This window comes from Anoplophora glabripennis, unplaced genomic scaffold (assembly GCF_000390285.2).
Source record: "Anoplophora glabripennis isolate ALB-LARVAE unplaced genomic scaffold, Agla_2.0 scaffold85, whole genome shotgun sequence".
Lineage (NCBI taxonomy): Eukaryota > Metazoa > Arthropoda > Insecta > Coleoptera > Cerambycidae > Anoplophora > Anoplophora glabripennis.
The window spans coordinates 324,017-338,162 of record NW_019416361.1 but is presented as its reverse complement, the minus strand read 5'-3'; the positions used below and the strand labels follow the sequence as shown (position 1 = coordinate 338,162).

The following is a 14,146-nucleotide window of genomic DNA, read 5'->3' as shown; positions in this document are numbered from 1 at the left end:
AGTCAATAACAAACGAGATAATTCAATAATTATACTTTGTCACTATTTTCCCCCTTAACTTGAAAAATATCTATCGCACGATAAAATTTGTAATAAAAGAAGTTGTAGGAAATCGCATTTGCAACAACTTAAGTCCATACCATTTTTGTTGTAAAGTTGAAAATGGCCGAGATGTTGAGCAAAAACGAATTTTTCCTTAAATTCAAGATGGCGGCTGACGCAGGGGTGGAATTCAGTCGCGATTCTGAATTTACACTACTATTGACTCCCCCCTAAATGTTAGAACAATAAAATTGTGGTCCCTAATTTTTTCCCGGTTAAGCCCTTTTTTTATCTAACTCGACTGGAGTATAATGAGTTTCCAAATAGTCGCTGTTATAAACTTAAAAGTCTACTTACTGCGCTCTCATCATGGGAATGTTTATGCAGTTAGCTGCAGCTACAGCTGCGAAAGGCACCAATCGTCCAATAACTGGCGGCATTGTCTAAAATAATGAAAATACCACTTAGTTTTACCGAAACGAAAGAACTTTGGTCGAAATGACAACCTCTTGAGAGATTTGAAGAAGTAATTTCTGTGTAATGAATAGATTCCAAAACTACTGCAGGAACAGGATTTTGATGAAGAATTATTTTCAACGATAATTTTTTGGAAACAGTGAAGCAATTTAAAAAGCCTATTCTACTATAAATTTTCACATTTTTACTCTGTTGTAAAGGTATAGTTTCATTCATTTCATTTCAAATTAAACAAATTAAAATTTTTTTCCTAAAAAATCAAATGATATCAAACATTGTTCTTCGTATTTTATGGGCTTCAACTAGCATTGAATTATACCAGCAATACTGCAAGCAAGTTGAAAATGTTGACTAAGTAATCTAAAATTATGCAGAGAACAGCAAATTTCGGACATATTGCAAAAGAAATAGCGAAAAGATTTTCTTATTTCAATTCTTACCTTTACTAAGCTGTTCAGATAAAGGGCTGTACCAACAGCACCACCAGTGGCACACACGTAGGACGTAAATAGCTGCCTATAAATGCAAGAAAGTATATTGTAATCAAAGTTTAAAAATTACTTTTTTCGCATTTTGACTGATAACAAGCTATTTTCGTAAATTCAAAATCGTTTACTAAAGTGGCACTTTACCACACTGAAATTTACCATCTAGTAATGTCACTGTTTAACAGAAAGTAGTTCATTTAAATATTCGAAACATAATTATATATATTAAAAGTACAATTATTCAAATTTGAAAAGTTAACAACACGAAATTTATTCTATTCTAATTGTTCTTCCTTAAACTATTATGATTCTCTATCTGCATTCTGAGGTGCTACTAGTTCTTGCTGTAGAAACATATTTTCGAAATTTTCAACTTATTGATGCATTCCTCTATATACCCTTCAGCCACACTAATTGGCTGCCATCCTCCATGTCTTTTAAGTGTTTGAATATCAGCTCCACTGTCAGCGAGGAAGGAAGACGATAAAAATTATTTGTGTATTATACAATTATACTTTATTATCAAAAATTTAATATTTACCACTCTTAAATTCTTCGTTTTCGAGATTATTAGGTTTTAAGGGCTCAAAGAAGATTACATGCAAAATGCAAATTAAAAAACGTTATATCTCTGTTAATTTTTGCTCTACAGAAAAATTGAAAGTGAGCAAAAATATTATAAAAAAGACCTTTAATTTTGAACTCTTGCATTTTTCATATATCGTGTTTTAGTTTTTGAGTTATTTCGAAAAAAGAGATTTAAAAAAAAAAAATTAAAAAACATTTTTTCATTATTACAAACTTTTTTAAATTTAGGCATTCTAAACCGATCAAACTTGCAGAGCCTATTATTACTACCTAAATAAAGTCAACTGTATATGGATTACGCTTAGTTTCTATTTTTATGGTTCAACCATAGATTTTTTTGTTGATTGTTTCTTCGAAAAAATGAGATGACAATTTTATTTTCATCATAACTCCGCGAGTTTTTGAGCTAGGAAATTTTTTCAAAAAGCATTTTAAAGGTCTTTCCAAGCACTTTAAAAAAGGTTATATTTATATTCTTCGAAAAATTAGTTCTTTCGCCATTATTTTACGGTAAAAGGTTCGATTTTACTTTCCAAAAAATAAACAATCACCTTTAGAGAGTGATAACTCGGTTATTATTACATCTACCGGAATCAATAAAAAATGAATCTATTCGTTATTTCAAAATCTTTATTTTTGCTGAATATGAGTTTTTTGATAAAACGCAAGGTTTTCGAGTTATTTATCAAAAATGGTTGAAAAACATGCACTTTTTAGATGAAAAATCAACCTTTTCAATCGGAAATAACTCGGAAAATATTAATTTTTGGAAAAAACGTTATAGAGCATTTTTTGCTTAGAATTCATCCCTCTATTGATTTTTGCGATTAAAATGGGTGTCTTCATTGCCACCCCCGAGAAGGGGTGGCATTCACCCCCAGGGCATTATGTCACTATTGTTTCTTGAGCAATTTTCTACTTACTGTTCAATTTTACACGTCAATCGGTGCATGTGTCAAGAATTCGCACCTAAAAACCGTCATATACTGAGCTAAACACAAAATGCGAAAAAATAGTATAAACAAATCTCGTAAGAAAAGCAGCCTTACAGCTTTTGAGTACAAGCGAGCGCAGCGAGAAAACTTTGCTTTTGTAAACTTGTTGTTTAATATTATTACCACATTCATTTTTTTTACTTACTTATTTGTCTGCTGTACGTCGCCACTTCTGTTGGTGTAATTGACCAGAGCATTGAAGGACTGGTTAAGCCACTGCCAAAACACGACGGCAGGGGTGCTCTTGTAGAAGGTGATCATTCCTCCGGTGATCATGACGTTCATAGGTACTTGCGCTGACATCCTGCCGATCAAGACCATTTTCTCCCCTGTGTCGGGGTGAAAAGCAGAATCGTACAGCATTTTGGCCCTCCATAGTTCGTTCACCGTCGTGTCATCGGGAATTGGTTCGTTGCATCTAGGCAAAACGGTTATTAAATTGTTGCAGGTGTTGTATGTCTCATACAACGCACAGAGACAATCTATTTAAATTTATAAACATTTAGAAGGGTCTTTACTGTAGCGGCAAGTAAAAATGAAAGTAGCAATACTTTGATAATAAAAAGCGGGGAAGATTTCTAGGCCCACGTGATTGAGCCACACTAAGCGAAAATTAAAAAAAAAAAGAAAGAACAGGTACATTATTATCAATAAAGTATTTCCTCCATATTCAAAATAAATTGCATATGTATATGGAGTGTATTGATTCTCTTGTTTATTAATAGTTACGGCAATGAAAAAATTATGTGTGAGATGTGAGCAAATGTATATTTATTGCCAATTTAAAACTGCATACATAAATAGGTCATACTATTGAACTTGGCATCGTTGATTACAATGATGTCATATGACATCACAATAAATATGCGTTATTCACATTCGTAACAGTATGTTATATTTATATTTAATAGTAATGAAAATGAAAGTTTACGGTTTTAGAAAGATCTAAACGGGGTGAGTTGGGAGAATTGCACCAGAAAGGATTCTGTTTAAATTTCTGTGAGGTCTAGCAAGAGAAAAAAGTTATGAACAAACAAATTTTGAGTTCTAGGTAAAGTGCCCTGTAGCGGCGCATAATGAAACTTTTCTGAGTGGTCCAATAGAACTTCATGTACTTAGGGGGTGTGCCAAATGAGAGACTAATCGAACTTGAATTAAATAAGTTATTTGAAAAGATAAATAAAAGCAATTGAACTTTGACAAGCTGTGACTTGCAAACAATTAACAATTCGAAAAAAAATTCTTTACATACTGGTATTATTTTAATCCGTAGAATCACCTCCCGGAGCTTTCTGATAGACTTTTAGAACACCCTGTATAGCAAATCGATCCATTTGACATTTCACTTTCACTGTTGTCATAGTAGATAAGGGTACACAATTTTTTTAAAAGTTCCATACATTCAGAAAAAGTTATTGTTAATGAACAGCTGATGACTTTGAGCATCAAGGACAGTTTAGATATTGATCCTCATGGTTATACAAATATATTCTTCAAAATGTAAATGTTTGCCAATTTCTAGTAATGCGCTGGATATTTCTTTATTATACCACATTTATGTGGGTGGTTATTGGCCCAATGACCCTATATAGCAACCAACTAGTTTTACAGAATTTTGAGACATTTGATGCGCAATATTATTCATGTCCGCACAAACGATCAGGATACGTCCAAATTAAATTTAATTTGGGAACATTACATAATTTAAGATATAAATTATTACGGATACAATATGTGCGTAACCTTTAACCCTAAATGAGTGTACCAATGTTTGGAAATGAGATTTCTAACACGTGTACTATCACGCCCAGATAAGTGAAATATTTCGACGCATAAATATTTTTTTCTATATAAATTACATCCTTGTGGCTAAATACATATTAGAAGTTATCTATTATGTAGAAAGCGAAATCTATATTTTATTCAATGTGTAAATTTAAGGCAGAATAATAATAATTTTCTTTTAATTAATATTTTCAAAAACAAATTTTTGTTGAATATACAGAAAAGACTTTTGACTCGGATTTGAAAAGAACTGTGTTTTTAAACTTGTGGAAACGGTTTTTGGGCCAGAGAACCCCAAAAGGAAGAATCGAATATAGTTCAATATTTTCAAAAACAGCACAAGGCGGATAAAAAAATTGATAGACAGCAAATGGATAACAAAAAGTATTTGTCCAGTTACAATGTTAAAATTACTCTTACAAAGGAGAAACGAAAATATAACAGCTGATCGGCTTTTTTAACTCCAAATCCCTTTTGGACAAACACAAATTCTAGAGGTTGGTATAAAAATGTTCCATTAGGAATTAATATTATATCTACAGAAGAATCTGCAGCTAAAATTGAACTGGACATACATTTAAATATTACAGCAAATTTCTTCTATTTCCTTTTGAAAAATACTTAATAAATGAAAACCCAAGTGATTTCCCCAGCAAAGTCGCGAACTATTTTTTTTAAACAATAAAATCTGCAAAAGAATGACTTTTTTTTGTTTTTTTTTTATAATATTTTGAAAAATAATGATGGAATCGTCTTACTCTCATTAGGACTTTTGTAGAGAATAAAAAAACCTATAAAATAGTTTTTTGTGCGATCCGATCGGTTCATTTTTTACAGAGATAGTCCGGAAAAACCTCTAAAATAGACCTTTTTTCAAAAATTCATAACTCCGTCAAATTTGAAGCTGAAAAACAATCTTGCGGAAAATGACAGATAATAATATGTAGTTTAATCGTGCGCAAGATGGTTTCTGTCCGATGCATACTTTTTGCACAATTGCATAGGGTATTTTTTAGCACAGCGTGGCGATCTATTAAAAATGGTCCAATTTAAATTCTGAAAACGGCATCTGAAATGATAAAATCTCCAATTATTTGTACATCTCGGATTTTCACCTGAGCGATGGGAAATATGGTAAAAATGCCCTTGAAGCGGTAGTGGGGGAAGCAGCGAGCGGAGAACTCTGGCTCGAGCGTACTTTCGTTTGTTTCGGGCGACTTTCAACAAAAAATTGTCTTGGCTCCAGAAGGTCGTAGAGCAACGTTTTTTTTAATAAAAAATTCGCGTAAAAATGCCAGCAATCGATTCATGTAATATATATTATCGAGAAATGAAAATCGAAAAAGATATTAAAAAAAAACGCGAGCAAAAATTTTTTACTTTTTTCAAAATCGTCTTTGGACACTCGAATGAATAAAATCGTTATCACCCTTTTTACCATGACAGTACAACTATTAACGGAAAAAATGAGCCACGATTCGTTTCTCCACGACTATTCGTCGAGCAAGAAGGGCCGATTTTCGAGATTACCTTTTTTTCGAAAAATTTTTAAAAAAGGTACTTTTTTGCTTGCCGAGGGCTACATTTACACCAAGTAACAAGTCTCAAAACCTTATTTTGCAAGAGATACAGCAAAAACAAAAAATGTCGATTTTTGACGTTTTTTTCGATATATCTCGAAAAGTAATACAGCAATCGATAGGTTTTTTAAATAGCTACAACTTTCTCATTTAACATTTTTCGATTGGCGTTCAAGGTTTTTTTTATTAGCGAAAAACTGTTTTTGACTTTTATGAATTTTTTAGGTTAACTTCTATTGGTTGGCCTACTAGTAAAACCGTGCCAGTAGTTTCTCACTTAGCCAAAGCAGGGATAAGTGACCAACAACGGATAAAGATAACCGCATACTCATCGTCATCATCCATTAAACCGTACCTTCAAATTGACGCTAAACATCACGAAACTCTTATTAGTAACTTACGAATCTCGCATAGAATAAGTCAAAAGGAATATTTAACATACTAGACAAGAAAATATTGAAATCAGTACACCAAACCGCAATTTATAATAACTGTGTATTTAACAACTGTTCCTTCAAATAATTTGAACAAATAACGATAATGTTTGGTATTCGTTCACACAGAATAAATAAAGATATTTATTTTTGTTGTTCATTCTCGTATTTGATCGTTAATTTATCTTGCCAAAAACCACACGAGCTGTTCATTTCATAGATACATTTCTTTTTAACTTAAAATTTTGTCAATCAGTGATTTTACTAAAACTGGCATTTGACAAAATCGCTCGACTTTCGGTCTCGCGATTTTTTCATGTGTTTTTTTAGTAAAATTACTGATTGGCAAAATTATTTCGTTACAAAGAGAAATTTATCGGACAAAAAGAAAAGCTCTTGTGATTTTACAGTTGACAAAAATTCATAAAATTCTTCATAACTAAATAAGGAAAAGGAACAAAATACCAGTTTTTTATTTTAATTTTAAAAAACAATAATCGAGGTATATTTTAACTTGAGCTTTAACCAAATTTTCACATAAAAGTTCAATAAAAAAGTGGGTTCTGAAAAAGGCGTTATTTTATAAATTCCCTTAAAAGATCAGTCATCTGGGCACCTTCTGAATGCGCTGATTGCAGAGCGACATGCTTTTGATGTTCCTGAATATATTTAAAATATGTATTTTCTTCTAAAAGCGGAGATAGTCTGATGATTTGTTTATTAAAATAATGTTACTTCTGTTATAAATATGATAACATTTACAACAGAATTGTAATAAAACTTCAATTTTTCCTAATTGTCCATATTTTCCTTATTTTCTCCGCATAATATTAGACCCCTGGCAGAGACCCTTCAAAATAGGCCTCTTGGTGTCGCGCATTTAGTTATTTTTTAAGCACTTTATCACCACCTTTAACTTAATCGTAAATATGATAAATCACCTGTATTTGGTAACTAGACATCTTGCTTCCTCTAATCTCCTGCTCGATACCAACAGATTTAAGGGATTTGTGGTAAGAAAAAAATGTTTGGCTCTGCCTACGTAAGTCTCCTGGTCATATCGTGGTTCGTCTATGTTTATCCTCTTTTTCAAATCTCGAACGTATACAGCTGCCTTGTCAGACTCTTCAGAACACATTATTACCTAAAAGGAACACATAATTTCATTTAAAAAATAGTTTCGCGCGATCCTGGCCTCAGATAAAAATTAATAAGTTGGTCCTTGACTTACCTAGGTGTAAAATGTTATCACAAGTATGATATGTTATCTCGCGTGTCTAAATCGCGGTTTACGCACTGGAATTTTGGGATTTCGGGGCCATGTCTTTAAAATGAGATGAAGGAGTTCTGCAGTGAACACGAAAATTTTGATGTACTGGTATTTGTCAGCGTGACAGTTCGGTCCCGGCTTTATTAGACAGTAAGGAGGAACTTTCCCCAAACGAAGTTCGTGTTGTGGCGAGAGCGTGTCGCTCTGTAAAATCGATGATCGGAACATTTTGGCCTGCCGTTGGTTGAGTCGGACGGCGCCGACGCAAGTTTATCGACGATGTTTTCGGAGTTTTAAAATCGTTTTGTTTACTGTGAATAATTAATTCCAGTCTCCATAATCTCTTAAAAAACCAGTGGCAGTCTAGTTCGTTTCTTTGAACTTCTAAAACAAAAATTTTCCCACAAAACATAAGTTGTCACCACAACAGTTATTTAGAACATACTCTACAGTGTGTTATAAATTATGAAGGTTTTTCCTCTAACGTATTGTAAGCTTTATCGTTTTAGATCACTTCCTGTGAACTAGTGTTTAAATAAAATTTCGCGAAATCTTTAGTGCCAAAAGACGAACAGCATTGCTTTTTAGAATTTCTGGCCTTTTTTGTCGTTATTTGCATATAATAACTAATCTACGCATTGTTCTAATGTATGTAAATTTTTCATCCTTTGTATTAAGGAATAAATATGTATTATAAACAAGGATATTATCTATATGGATGCATCGAACAAAAGTAACACTATTTTCCCGTAGTTTACCACGAAAGGATACCTATGAAATATTTCTATAATAATTATTGCCCTTTTAAAACGACATTATCTATAACTACTACCACTTTAAACAGTATCACGTATTATTACCTTATTCAATTATTGATTATTTATACATGATTACCATTTTAAATTGCCAGTTATGATGTATTATGAGTTATGAGGTATATGCAAATAATTGTCGATGTAAGTGGCTTATAGGTAAGGTATAGACATGTAACTCATAGGAATATATTAAGTTTCTGTGGTATAACCAACTATCTATTTCACTACATCATATAACAGACACAACTTTGTAATAGTTTAATATTTTAATTTTGGTCATTTGAAATGAAGATTCCTACTTTTGCAAAAACGTGCGGACTAGTTAAAAATCATCATTAAAAATAAGATGGAAAAGGTAAGAAACATGATATATTGTAAAAACTTTGCATATTGATTGTTGTATGTATATGCTATCATTACAGCATAATATAAATCAGTACGCTCGTTGTTCATGAACTCACTTTGAGCAGTATTTTAATTACTGTTACATTATCTGTATTAAAGAAGTAGTTTTCAATTTTATTTGGAACAAATTAAGTAGTCAGTAGGTACACCTAGTTTTCATCATGTTTCAAACAAATAATTATTCAAAGAAATTTAAAAATTCCATCTTCCCAAACCTGCAGAACAAAGAACAATCTGCTCCTTTTTAATATTCTCACAATTCATTACTTCATTTAAAATCTATTAATAAAAAAATGTGTCTTTACTGATTTGATTATGTTATATTTGTACTACGAGTGTTCGAGATAATGATAATTATAATAAATAAGAAATAGTTCTTTTGAATCTCAGAGGAAGAAGGCGAATGATTTGACAGTAGACAAAGAGAACGTCAGTAATAAACTGACGTTGAAATGTCAGAGTAACAGTGGTTCCTCTCCTTGCCAGCATGGCTGATAAAAAACACACTAAAGAAGTTTGTACTATATTATTTCTGTGTGTTTTATGGTATGCCGTTAGTTCCACCAACAATGTCGTCGGCAAGACGGTACTCAACGAATTTCCATATCCCATGACGATGACAATGGTCCAGTTGTTGTCCATAACAATATTTAGTGGTCCTTTTTTTAATTTATGGGGAGTTAGAAAATATGTTGACATATCATGGGGTTATTATTTTCGGCTGATAGTACCCTTAGCCTTTGGGAAGTTCATAGCTTCCGTATTTTCACATGTAAGCATATGGAAAGTCCCTGTTTCTTATGCACATACAGGTTAGTTTACTTTCACTTGTTGAGGTTACCTCCCCTTAAATATAGCATATGTTGTGTCTAAAACCACCCCTTTTTTTCAGTGAAAGCAACTATGCCCCTATTTACTGTGATTTTATCTAGGATAATTATGGGTGAGAAGCAGACGATGAAAGTGTATTTAAGTTTAATCCCGATCATAGCTGGAGTCGGTGTAGCTACCATGACCGAGCTTAGTTTCGACGTTATTGGTTTAGTGAGTGCTTTAGTTGCCACGGGAGGATTCTCGTTGCAGCACATCTTTTCGAAGAAAGTTCTACATGATACAGGTGTTCATCATCTTAGGTTACTGCACATCTTGGGACGCTTAGCTTTATTTATGTTCCTACCCGTGTGGATGTGTGTGGACATGTTTTCTCTTCTGAAGGATGACACTGTGGTAAGTAGAAAAGGATAATAATGTCGAAAATGTTTTTTAAATTACACAAAATTTAAAATTTGTTAGGGGAATTGAATAATTATTTAAGTAATTAACATTTTTCGGTATTTACATGTATTATCTGATATCTTCAAATATTCCTAAATGGATTCGTAAACCTTTTAAGTACTATAAATCACTCAAGTACTATCTTCCTTCTTATCTTAGCGTATTATAATTATGCTAAAATTTGTTTATTTTTAAATATATTTTGTGAAACTGAAGGTTTCTAACGAGTTCCTTGTTACTATCAATTGGAAATTTGGGTTGTAATACTTAAATATAACATTTACGTCTTAATAAATCTATTAATAAATTTAATATGGCAAAAATCGTCTTGAAGTAATACAGTATTAATATTAATTAGATACCATTTCGAGGAATTTGTAATATGAATATCTTTTTTGATTTTTTTCTGTAAAAGATAAAGTGGGAAAATCCAAATTTGTGGGTCAAGTGAGAGATAAAGTGGAAAGTCCAATTCTGTTGCCTAATAATGAATTTCATTAATACTTGTTTGCTTGTATAGTTCTTAGAAGGTCACTTAAAAATTATATCCACTAAAACAGGAATTGTAAAAAAAAGATATGCTATGCTACGTTGTTCTTCTTTTTCAGACTTACCACGATTACAGGGTAGTAGCTTTACTCATAACCGACGGGGTATTAAATTGGATGCAGAACATTATAGCGTTTAGTGTCCTATCTTTGGTAACCCCTCTGACTTATGCCGTTGCGAACGCTAGTAAACGGATATTCGTCATAGCTGTGTCTTTGTTCATATTGGGGAATCCGGTAACGAGTACAAATGTATTTGGTATGCTCCTGGCTATTTTGGGAGTTTTGTATTATAATAAGGTAAGTTTCTTTCTATTTTCTCACAGGTCGTTAAATTTTCTTGTACGATATGTTCAAAATTCACTTGTGGGTGCAAAATTCAGTAATACAAAGTGTAACAAAAGTTTAAGAGTCCAACTAAGTGAAATTCTATTACTTACGTTATAAATGCATTATCTCCATGCTATTTGATGTAGAACTACCTTGCAGGGAAGTAATAATTAATTTCTTGTATTACAATCTCCTTTACATTTATCTCGGTAATGTCACAACTAAGAATAAATAATAAATTTGAGTATTCGTTGTGAGATATGTCTAGACATCTTTGTTGTTGTCGTATATAGATTAATTTCAAAACTTGATAATTGTCTTGCACGATGTAGGGTATATGTGCTTATACCCATTTAGTACGGGCTGTTATTCGTTTATAACTTTAGTGTAATATTTTTTATGTAATAAATGGAAAACGATGTGCCATATAACAGTCAGGATAAAATTACTATTATCCAATTTGAAATTGACCGATATTTGAGATAAAACAAAGTTAAATACGTTCTATAAACGATAAGAAATAAAATATTTTTGTTGTATGCTAATCTTAAACTTTTTTAAATAAGTTTTATAGACACCCACATTTATTGTTCAGCATTCATTTTTCAAGGTTATAAGTCATTAATATTTTATGGCAGAAGTAAAATTTTGTTCTAAGCGATAGCCCTTGACAACAAGATGTAAAATACGATAAATAAAACACATACAAAATTATTAGAATAATAACTCGGACAATTTTTTGAAACAAAATGCCTAAATTTAATTTTTTACTTATATGTATATATTTTTTTTAATTGTGATACAGCTCTCTCTTGAAGTATCACGAGTATTTTCATTATTGGTATTAAATGGTACACCTTGTAGGTTTTATACCATTTTGTCTCTTTCTTTTTATCATTTTTTTATTCAAGGTTTCAACTTAACTGTTTTACATAAAATTTATAAATAAAGCGTTCCTTGAACATAAACTTGCTAGCAGTAATATGAATTAAATATAAACAATGTGCTGCTCTAACTAAAACATATTGTGTAGAATTTCTCAGCTTTGGCACATTCCAGAGTATTCTTTTCTGCATAGTTTGACATTCATTTTCTTAAATCATCGATAAGTGAGATATCAAGATGTAACTAAAAATTTACATGGAATATTTCCACTTATACTTGTTTACTAATAATTTATTTAAACAATTTTTATTCCTCTTATAAGGAAGCGGTATCATATTGTTAGGAATTTGCTTTTTATATAATTTTTTATATGGAAGATATTGTAAAAGCATGTTTTACGGCACCACGCCTCTATGGTTGCGTAATAAATTCCATATTAATTTATTTTCAATTTATATCACGAAGTAGATGTGTTGTATTTATTTATGGTTTGTTAAATTTCCATATAATTCATTATTGTGGTTTCATGGTATATACAGGGTTAAATTTTGAGCACAGATCATGTTTATATGGAAGTTAGCTTTAAGGAGGATTGCATGCTACGAAAAAATGCAGCCAATGTCGTATTATTGAGATGTATTATTTTTGCAATGCGAAATTAAATTCTGTGAATTATTCTCGGAATTATTTATTGATTGATTTGACACTGCGATTCACAAACTAAATACAGTGCTTTATAAACAGTAACAAATACTTTGTATTAAACGCTTGAATTGACATTAAAAATTATTTCTAATGTATCATATTATAGTAAGTATTTTTATTTATTTTTTATTATGTACAATCAGATTTCAGATTAATATTCTGTTTCACCCCTAAAAAAATGACACTTATCTTGAAATTTTAAATAATCTTAAAGTAACACTCACGATTAAGGGTTTATCGATTTCGAGAAAAATACTGTAATTTGCAATTTCCTTCCAGGCCAAATATGACCAGAAGCAACAATCAAAGAAAGACACACTCTTACCTTATAGTCAGCACAACTGGCAGGAGAGAAGCGCTGCGCTGTTCCCTAAGGAAAACGGGGTACAGAATGGGGGGTACGGTAAATTGTCTAACGGCTATGCCAACGGCTCGGTCTCAAATAACAACACTTTTAACTATAGTCCGCAAATAACGAAAGGTAATCTGTTGTTTGTATGAAGAAATCGATTGCGTTAGTGAAGATAAATTATTTATTTATTTTTTTACTGTCTTTGTGGGTAGGTTTTATTACGAGGAGTATTAACAATGATGGAAGTCCTGTAATACGTTTCGATTTTTTTTTTTTTTGGAAACGTACAGGGTATGAAATTCCACCCCTCACATTTCCTTTAAAATTGAGATTTTTTTATATTTTTAGAGGTATATTTTTTTGTTTTATATTTTGTAGATAACATACATATTGTCAATATATAATAAATTTAATATTTTGATAAAGTCAGGTTATACATGTGCATTATTTCTCATAGGGGTTGATGAAAAATGCAGTATTATATGAGATAATTGCAGTCTACGACATATTGTTTAGTATATTGGGTATATAAACTTCATTTTCGCAATAAATTACACCTTTCAGCAAAATTAATGTATCACAAAAAATGTGACGTCAATTTTTTAAATATTCGAGGAAAAAACTTGATGACTTCTAGGAAGAGAATTATTAAAAAAAATTGCTAAAATCAAAAAAAATTATCTGAGATTTTGTCTCATGCCATGATTTTAATGCAAAGTTTATATTCAGCTCCAGGAATACAAATGTTGACGCTAGGTATGTTTACTTATAGATTAGTAGATTTTAACTTTTGAAAAATATGACAGGATATTGACATTTTTTGTAAAAATATGTTTGGAAAAAATTGTTTTAGCAAAATTATAAATTTCAAAAAACTGTCGTAATACCGATAACTTTATATTTTTTATTTTGAGGTTGCTATAATTATATATTATTTTTATTTTTTCTATAGTACGATACAAATTGTTCTCGTTTTATTCTCCGGGAAACCACGGTTTTACAAACAACTTTCTAAATCTAAAGATGCCACGAGAAAGTTTTCTTCCTTTTTCAATGTCACCTGAAACAAGGCTGAAATGAAACAAAAACAGATTTCAAAAATTCCAGTTTTTTTTCAAATATTTCAGAAAACTAATCATGTTAGCTTTGACTTTTTAGAGGCATAATGTTGG

At 31.3% G+C, this 14,146-nt stretch overlaps 2 protein-coding genes across 2 annotated transcripts in view; one reads left to right on the top strand and one right to left on the bottom strand.

Annotated features, from left to right (window-relative positions):
* Positions 1-7,866, bottom strand: part of LOC108917156 (sideroflexin-1) — a 15,569-nt gene extending 7,703 nt beyond the window's left edge. Inside the window, exons 1-5 of the mRNA XM_018723634.1 lie at positions 7,621-7,866; positions 7,331-7,533; positions 2,736-3,008; positions 960-1,035; positions 400-485 (exon numbers count right to left, since the gene is read on the bottom strand). Of these exons, the coding sequence (XP_018579150.1) occupies positions 400-485; positions 960-1,035; positions 2,736-3,008; positions 7,331-7,527 (632 nt within the window). The 5' untranslated portion in view covers positions 7,528-7,533; positions 7,621-7,866. The remainder of the gene's footprint in view (positions 1-399; positions 486-959; positions 1,036-2,735; positions 3,009-7,330; positions 7,534-7,620) is intronic.
* Positions 7,867-9,308: 1,442 nt separating this feature from the next.
* On the top strand, positions 9,309-13,807 carry LOC108917133 (solute carrier family 35 member E1 homolog). The gene is made up of 4 exons (XM_018723594.1): positions 9,309-9,691; positions 9,772-10,106; positions 10,763-11,002; positions 12,902-13,807. Exons 1-4 carry the CDS (start codon positions 9,367-9,369, stop codon positions 13,121-13,123), a joined length of 1,122 nt encoding a protein of 373 aa, XP_018579110.1. The 5' UTR covers positions 9,309-9,366; the 3' UTR covers positions 13,124-13,807.
* The last annotated feature ends 339 nt before the right edge of the window (positions 13,808-14,146 follow it).